The sequence below is a fragment of the Lolium rigidum genome, chromosome 3 (assembly GCF_022539505.1).
Source record: "Lolium rigidum isolate FL_2022 chromosome 3, APGP_CSIRO_Lrig_0.1, whole genome shotgun sequence".
Taxonomy (NCBI): Eukaryota; Viridiplantae; Streptophyta; class Magnoliopsida; order Poales; family Poaceae; genus Lolium; species Lolium rigidum.
In genome coordinates, this window is record NC_061510.1 from 383,310,137 (window position 1) to 383,318,552 (window position 8,416).

The 8,416-nt window shown below is 46.0% G+C and overlaps 1 protein-coding gene across 1 annotated transcript in view; it reads left to right on the forward strand.

Moving 5' to 3' along the window:
• The window catches only part of LOC124704426, a 39,313-nt gene extending 31,381 nt beyond the window's left edge, over window positions 1-7,932 (forward strand). The window contains exons 2-6 of the mRNA XM_047236681.1: window positions 6,011-6,114; window positions 6,361-6,471; window positions 6,546-6,693; window positions 7,239-7,513; window positions 7,636-7,932. Coding sequence (XP_047092637.1) covers window positions 6,011-6,114; window positions 6,361-6,471; window positions 6,546-6,693; window positions 7,239-7,513; window positions 7,636-7,852 — 855 coding nt within the window. The 3' untranslated portion in view covers window positions 7,853-7,932. The remainder of the gene's footprint in view (window positions 1-6,010; window positions 6,115-6,360; window positions 6,472-6,545; window positions 6,694-7,238; window positions 7,514-7,635) is intronic.
• Window positions 7,933-8,416: the final 484 nt, after the last annotated feature.

Here is an 8,416-nt window from a genome sequence, read left to right on the forward strand (position 1 = left end):
CGGCGATCGTGCCCGTGGATCCCTCGTTGGGGTCTGCTACCTCCGTGGTGCTTGGGGCGTCTCCGACGCTGAGTCGCGTGGTGGTGGAGGCGACGCCGGCAGCTTCGCCTTCAGTGACGGCCGAGGAGCCGGCGGTGCGGCCGTTGATCGCGGCGGGTCTCGAGCCGCGATTCAAACCGGCGGATGCGGCACTGGAGGCCTCCTCTAGTGGGCCGCAAAGTCGTTGGGCCTGGTTCGGTCGGGCCGTGATGGCCGTGCGTAAGGCGCCTCGCTGCGTCCCTATCGACAACAGCATACGATCACGGGAGATCGACCAGGCCCCGTATCGTTCCAGAGTCATCTTCACCGCCGCCGCTCGCCCTTGCGTGGTGGTGGAGGCGACGCCGGCAGATTCGCCTTCGGTGACGGCCGAGGAGCCGGTGGTGCGGCCGTTGATCGCGGCGGGTCTCGAGCCGCGATTCAAACCGGCGGATGCGGCACTGGAGGCCTCCTCTATTGGGCCGCAAAGTCGATGGGGCTGGTTCGGTCGGGCCGTGATGGCTGTGCAGAAGGCGCCTCGCTGTGTCCCTATTGACAACATGCAGCGGTCGGCCGCGGTGACCCCAGCGTCGCTGCAGCTGACCACGGGCCTGCTGGCATTGGGGCCGATGCACCGGCCGGCTATGCAGCAGCCGGCCTTGTCGCCACCTTCGTCGCCGCAGCCGACTTCGGAGGTCGATACGCAGCTGCACGGTGCGGCGGAGGACGCTACGCTACCGCGCCATCTGGATGCGGGGCTGTGGACCTTGAGGGTCTCGTCGTGTCCCGCGGACGGACCCGTTGAGCCTGTGATACCGCCTCCATGGGCGGAGGGGCAGGCTGATGGGACGAAGGGCGCTTCTTCTTCGACACTCTCTTCCCCCGCGAAGGGGGACTCGCCTGGGGCTGCTGTGATACAGGGGGCTACGTCACCTTCTACCCCTGTATCGACGACCTCTTCTCCCTCACCGGCTTGGTCTCCACCGTCCTCGACTTCTCCATCGCCGGTATCCACCCTGCAGCATCCGCCACCCACGGTCCCTCCTCCCGTTGTTCAACCGACGGTGAGGCAAAGTGGGAGGTACGCTCTTGCGGTGGATGGGGCGGGGCCGACGGATGAGGACACCATGCAGAGAGCCATGCGGCGTAAGGCTGAGAAGAACCTCGACACGGCAGGTACTAAGTAACCATCCAAGTCGTTTAATTCGTTTTCAGATACTCGTATTTCTTCAAATTTGAGTAGCATAGGAGTTAATTTGGGTAGTAAGTCTGATGAGATTTCAGTTTCGGCCAATGTGTTGAGACAGACGGAGCTTGACCGTCTAACGGTTGTTCCGAATGTTTCCACTGGGCATGAAACAACACTAGTAGACGATGAGGAAGAGGATGACATCCTAGATGGTCAGCTTCTCTCGGCTATTATTGGTAATATTTCAGAAGTCGATTTAGAACACGTGGAGCTTAGTTCTGATCTACAAGCTTCTGAACGTGGTTCTCGATCGTCGGCTGGAAAGAAATCTCGTAGATATAGCAAGAATACTAAATCTAAAATAGTTTCTCGATGAATGGCATGTTTCGGAATAGCAGAGGTCTTGGTGACTTGGCTAAACATTCTCACATTGCCGATGGTTGTAGAGATTATGATTTAGATTTCATTGCTATATCGGAGACGGGTAGGCGAAATTTCACACAAAGTTTTCTCGACCGACTATCAGGCGGGATTAACTTTCAGTGGTTTTCTCGCCCGCCTCGTGGTAGGTCCGGTGGCATTTTACTTGGCGTCCGTATAGACACCATGACTGTCTTAGCTAGTTCTGATGGAGAGTATCACATTAAGCTCGACATTCAGAATAAAGCAGACGGTTTCATGTGGAGTCTGGTTGCTGTGTATGGTGCCGCCCAGGATGCTTTTAAGGCTGACTTTTTACGTGAATTGGTAAATCTTACAAAAGATAATCCTTATCCGATTTTAATCGGAGGCGATTTTAATTTGTTGAGTTTTCCTCACGAGAAAAGTAAAGGCCGTTTCGATGGACATTGGCCTTTCTTGTTCAATGCTGTCATTGATAGCCTTGATTTAAGAGAGGTGTTTATGTCCGGTCGACAGCTTACTTGGGCCAACAGCTTGCCTGAACCCACATACGAGAAACTAGATCGCGTGTTGATGGATACCGAATGGGAAAATAAATACCCTATGGTGTCAGTCCGTGCACTAGAACGTATTGAAAAACTGTCTGACCATGCTCCCATCATCCTAACTACTGGGAATCCCCGTCCTGTTTGTAAACGGCCGTTCAAATTTGAACTTGGCTGGCTACATCGAGAGGGATTTCATGATATGGTTAAGAAGGTTTGGGAGAGACCGGTCGGGGGCAGCACTCCAATTTTGAGATGGAATAATAAGATGCGGACGATGCGCAAACATCTCTCTGGTTGGGCTGCCCATACGGCCGGTATCCTTAAAAAGAGAAGGCTCGCTTATCAAATGTAATTGATGAGCTTGAGGCTGTTGCGGAGGTTAGACCGTTGTCTACGCAAGAGATTGAACTTAAAAATCAATCAAATGCGCAGATGGCGAGTCTTCTTCGCGAGGAGGAACTCAAATGGTATCAACGTTCCAAAGCTCAATTCATATTGGAAGGAGATTCAAACACGCGATATTTCCATGGCTTAGCCAATGGGAGACATCGGAAAAAACGTATTCATTCTCTTTTTCAAGATGAAGGGTTGATTGAAGGCCATGAGCAACTCAAATCTTACATTACTAATTATTATAAAGGTCTGTTTGGTCCTCCGGAGGAAAGCACCTTCTCTCTTAATGAGGACTTAACGGACGATATACCCCAAGTTTCTATGGAAGAAAATGGTCTACTAACCGCACCTTATACCGAGGAAGAGGTTCAGAAGGCAATTTTCCAAATGGAATGCAACAAAGCACCGGGTCCCGATGGTTTTCCAGACGGAGTTTTATCAAACTTTCCGGGATACGATTAAATCGGACCTTCTAGATTTGTTCGATGACCTACACATTGGACAACTAGAATTATTTCGTCTAAATTTTGGTGAAGTAATCTTGTTACCGAAAGTTAATGAGGCAGAAAGCATTCAACAATATAGACCTATTTGCCTCTTAAATGTAAGTTTCAAGATTTTCACGAAAGTGGCCACCATTAGACTTAATACGGTTGCGGATCATATTGTCCAGCCATCACAGACAGCCTTTATGCAAGGAAGGAACATCCTTGATGGAGTGGCGGTCTTGCATGAGACGGTACATGAGATGCATTCTAAGAAATTACATGGGGTTATTTTAAAACTAGATTTTGAAAAGGCGTATGATAAAGTTAAGTGGTCTTTCCTACAGCAGACACTCAGGATGAAAGGTTTTTCTCCAGAGTGGTGCGCTCTAATAAATGATTTTGTGTATGGAGGTAGTGTCGCAATCCGGGTTAATGATGACACCGGCCACTATTTCCAAACACGAAAATGGTTACGCCAAGGGGATCCGTTATCACCGATGTTGTTTAACATTGTAGCGGATATGTTGGCTATACTCATAGAGCGGGCCAAGGCTGATGGCCAGATTGAAGGAGTGATTCCACATCTCGGTTGATGGTGGTTTATCTATACTTCAATATGCCGACGATACAATTCGTTTATGGATCATGATCTTGAAAAAGCTCAAAATCTGAAATTAATTTTGGCGGCTTTTGAGCAGCTTGTCGAGATTGAAAATCAATTTCCATAAAAGCGAATTGTTCTCGTTTCGGTGATGCCCAAAACGATACGGCTCGTATACAGAGTTGTTTGGTTGCGGGCAAGGCCAATTTCCTATTCGTTATTTGGGTATTCCGATTCATTATCGGAGACTTACAATCGCGGAATGGAAATTAGTGGAAGAAAGATTACAAAAACGCCTTAGTAGTTGGAAGGGTAAATTGTTGTCCCTGGGAGGAAGATTGGTACTCATTAATTCGGTACTCACAAATATGGTACTGTATATGTTATCATTCTTCATCCTACCGAAAGTAATTCTGCATAAACTCGATTACTATCGATCCAGATTCTTTTGGCAAGGGGACAACGAGAAAAAGAAATATCGACTGGTTAAGTGGAGTATAGTTTGTAGTCCCAAAGATCAAGGAGGGCTTGGAGTTCATGACCTGGAGGTCAAGAATTCAGCTCTTCTGGGTAAATGGCTGTTTAAGCTACTTACTGAGGATGGGACTTGGCAAACTATTCTTCGGAGAAAGTATATCGGTTCGAAGACATTATCCCAAGTGGTTTGGAACCTGGGGATTCTCACTTCTGGGTTGGTCTTATGGCGACAAAAAATGTATTCTTTCGCCATGGTACTTTCTCAATCAGGAATGGAGCACAGATACGGTTCTGGGAAGATGCTTGGCTAGACAATGCACCCTTAAGTGAACAAGTATCCTGCTCTGTATAGGATTGCTCGTCGCCAAGGTGATACCATTGCTACTGTAATGGCTACCTCACCTCCGAATGTGACGTTCAGATGGGTTTTACTTGGACAAAAACTTGTGGCATGGAATACCCTAATTCAACGGCTCGGAGATATTCATTTATCACCTGAACCAGACGAATTTAGATGGAACCTTCATGTAGATGGTACCTTTTCCGTAAAATCTTTCTACAATGCGATCCTTCTTTCTGACTTACCAATTGACAACAATAAGAAGATTTGGAAGATGAAGATACCATTAAAAATTAAAATTTTTGGATGGTATCTTCGTCGTGGGTTATTCTCACCAAAGACAATCTTGTTAAGCGGAATTGGCATGGAAGTACACGGTGTGTTTTTTGTCATCATGACGAAACAATCAAACACTTATTCTTCCAAGTGCCAGTCGCGAGATCTATATGGTCTGTCATCCAAGTAGCGTCTACCTTGTATCCTCCGACTAGTGTCGCCAATGTCTTTGGCAATTGGCTTCATGGTATAGATTCAAGGTTTAAGTTGCTTCTTAGGGTGGGGGCGCTAGCAGTTATCTGGGCGCTTTGGCTATGTAGAAATGACAAGATCTTTAATGACAAAAATTGTTCTTTGTTGCAGGTCATCTACAGATGTACAAGTATTCTCCGTTCATGGTTACCTCTACAACGAGTGGAGAACCGACAGCTATTTACGGAGGTCTGTACACGGTTGGAGGCTACGGCGAGTGATATTTTTTCCCTACATGGGTGGCAGCATAGTCTACGGATAGATGCCCCACCTACACTTTAGGCGTTATATGATTCATCGTTCCGATATGTATCTCGCCTAGTTTTTATTATTTATCCTTTTGGACTTGAGACAACAAAACGGCTGTGTGCATCCTGGTTATGCAGAGGCTGGATGTAATTGCTTATTAAAGTAATAAAGCATCCTTTATCGAAAAAATTTAGAAATGCGCCAAGTATTTAATTAGGGACAGAGGGAGTACCATATCTGGGTGAACATCCACATGCATTCTCAGCATTGGTTCAGACTTTTTCCTTGGTACATAGGGGTATAATATGGCACGACGACATAAATTGAACCGCCCGATCACCACAAGATCCAAGAACCGGGAGGAGAAAAACATGTAGGCCGGCTTTGCACCAAGAGAATGCACGACGACGGCAACTTCGTAGTTTGACAACCATTCCCAGCAACGCCGGCCTCCCTCCTCTCTACTCTCCAACGCCGCCGGCGCCATGGGCGAGGGACCGCAGAAGCCTCCAGGCGGGCAGCGCGTCATCTCCTGCGACGTCGAGCCGGCGCCGTGGGCGTGGTCGGGGCTGCACATGCTGGCTCTTGCCGCCATCCTCGTGCTCTGGGGCCTCAAGTTCCTGCCGGCCACCCACTTCTGCCACCCCGCCGGCCCCGGCCGCAACTGGATCTCCTTGGACACCTCGCGCCACCCCGCGGTAGACTGTCTGCTCCCTGCTGCCACCTTTCCTCGTGCCAGTCTCGCTGTCTGTTGAAGCTCTATTCCTTCCAATGCAGGATGTGCCGCACCACGTTGGAAGTGTGGATATCTTCTCTTGGATAAGCTGTATGGATCTTCGTACGCTTGCTGTGCTCACAAACTCCACCCTGTCTTGCTCAAGGTTCTCTCGATGTGATTCACATGTGTTTCAGTAATTTTAACTACCAGAACTTGCTGTAACTGGTATATAAGAATTTTTATATGCACGAACTTCACGATTATTTCACATTTCCATGTAGCAACGGTGACCACAGAACATATACAGTGATAGATCACTTTGGTATTGGGGAGTTTTACTTATGTGTTGATTGCACTACTAATTATGTGGAGTTAATGAAAGAATATGTTTTTTTTGTTTGTTTGACAGTGATCGACATGATGTATCCTTCACTTTCTTGATACCTGAAGGAAGCAATGATCAATTGCCCTTGTACAAGATAAAATCAGTACTACCTGATTCAAATATTACGGTTACTAGGTGAGAGCTCACAGATTAAAATGCTCATGTTGTCATTGGAATTAGCCTGTCCTCATACTTGTTTACCTCTTCAGTCAACAGAAAATCAAGGATAAGCTAAATGTTGCCACTCCAGAGGGAAACTTCTTATGGTCATTCCGCAATGAGCTGTCACCAATCATTATCGCAACTCAGTTCTCACGAAAGAGACATGTTTATATCTCAGCAGACTCAATTGTAAAGGTACTGTGCATACATCTAATCTATTTACTCGAATCTATTACCGAACTTCTGGAAAAAACAATCATTGATCCCATTACTCTTTTTTTGCCAAAAGATAATTGTATCGTCATACAGCATGTTTCCTCTCTCAGTTTTTTCACCTGTGATAGTGAGCAGTAGTTATTGATAATTTAATAGAATGCCCAAATTGAACATAATAAAGTTTCTTCTAGAGATTTGTATTGGCCAAATTGTATTAGTATTGTCGAATAATTGAAGAATTACCGGTCTTTACTATGCATGAAACGATTTTAAATGAAGATGACCACCCCCACACCCCTTACCTCTGTTTTGAATCAGACAATCAACAAAACAGACCTGCATATTGTAAGTGGATCATATTGCCATGGTTATAAATTCTTCGATGAATTAGGCATAGCTTCCTCATGTAGATCCAATTTTAAAACACAAAGCCATAACCAAGTAATGTCTGAGTGTTATACTAAAGTAAGAATTTTCTGACTATCTTCGGAGTACCTTATGTGAAACATCACTCTCGTACCCAGGGAAAAGTTCAAGACTTTGTTCCAATGGACTTAGGCAGTTACGCCATCAGTGCTGCTGAAGATTGTAGCAAGCGCCTTGGTGATTACATCAGTATGGATGTTCTGAGTGCTGTTCAAAGAACAGCTCCAAAAAGTTTGGTTTATACTAAACCTTTTCACAACGACACGTGCTTACTTGATTTTGATGTGCTTATTGTGGAGCCACGCAATCTGAAGAGGAATCTGATTGATTCTATCGCGTTCTGGGCCAAGGCTGTCAACCTAGCTAGTCATAGGTCAGTACTTGCTTATGTTGTGGGCAAAAATATTCATATTCAGCATATATTATATAATTATATTGATTCACTTGGGATATATTATAACACAATTTCTGTCCATGTCCAACATCCATTTTCAGGGACAGCATTAGGTTGGGAATGACTCTGGCCTTCTATGACGATTATCTAAAGCTCCCTACCAACTGGAAGCGCGCAAATGCTAACACGGACATTGTCTACTACGATGGACCCAAGAATGTTTGCTCTGAAGATGGCCGTCAGCATGAAGAAAAAGGCTCCGGCGAGTCCTGGCAGCAGTACCTCAGTCAGAAGTCCGATGCTATGTTGAGCACCTGAAAGACGCACTTCATCATATGTGCTCCATTGCATGGTAGTGGAAGATCAGCATTTGATAGGGATTTTGGCCCTGAAGGTGTAACACAAGATATAAGATGTGTGTTACCTATTAACCTATCGCACATACTTGGATGAACAACTCGGATTTCATCTCCACCGCGTAAACGTTTTTTCAAATTCGAACTTAGATGGTTACAAAGGGAGGATTTCTCTGATATGGTTAAGAATGTATGCCCGGGCACCCCTATCCAAAGGTGGAATCACAAGCTACGGGCTGTGCGAAAATACCTTTGAGGGTGGACGCGACATATGACTTAAACAAGCGAAACTCAGCCTATCAACGTCAATTGACGATTTAGAGGCAATCGTGGAAATTAGACAGCTGACGACGCTAGAAATTGATTTAAAGAATCAATATAATGCGAAGTTAGCTGGTTTATTACGCAAGGAGGAACTCAAATGGTACCAACGATCAAAAGCTCAGTTCTTGTTGGAGGGAGATTCGAATACGAGATACTTTCATAGTGTTGCTAATGGCAGACACAGAAAGAAACGCATTCACTC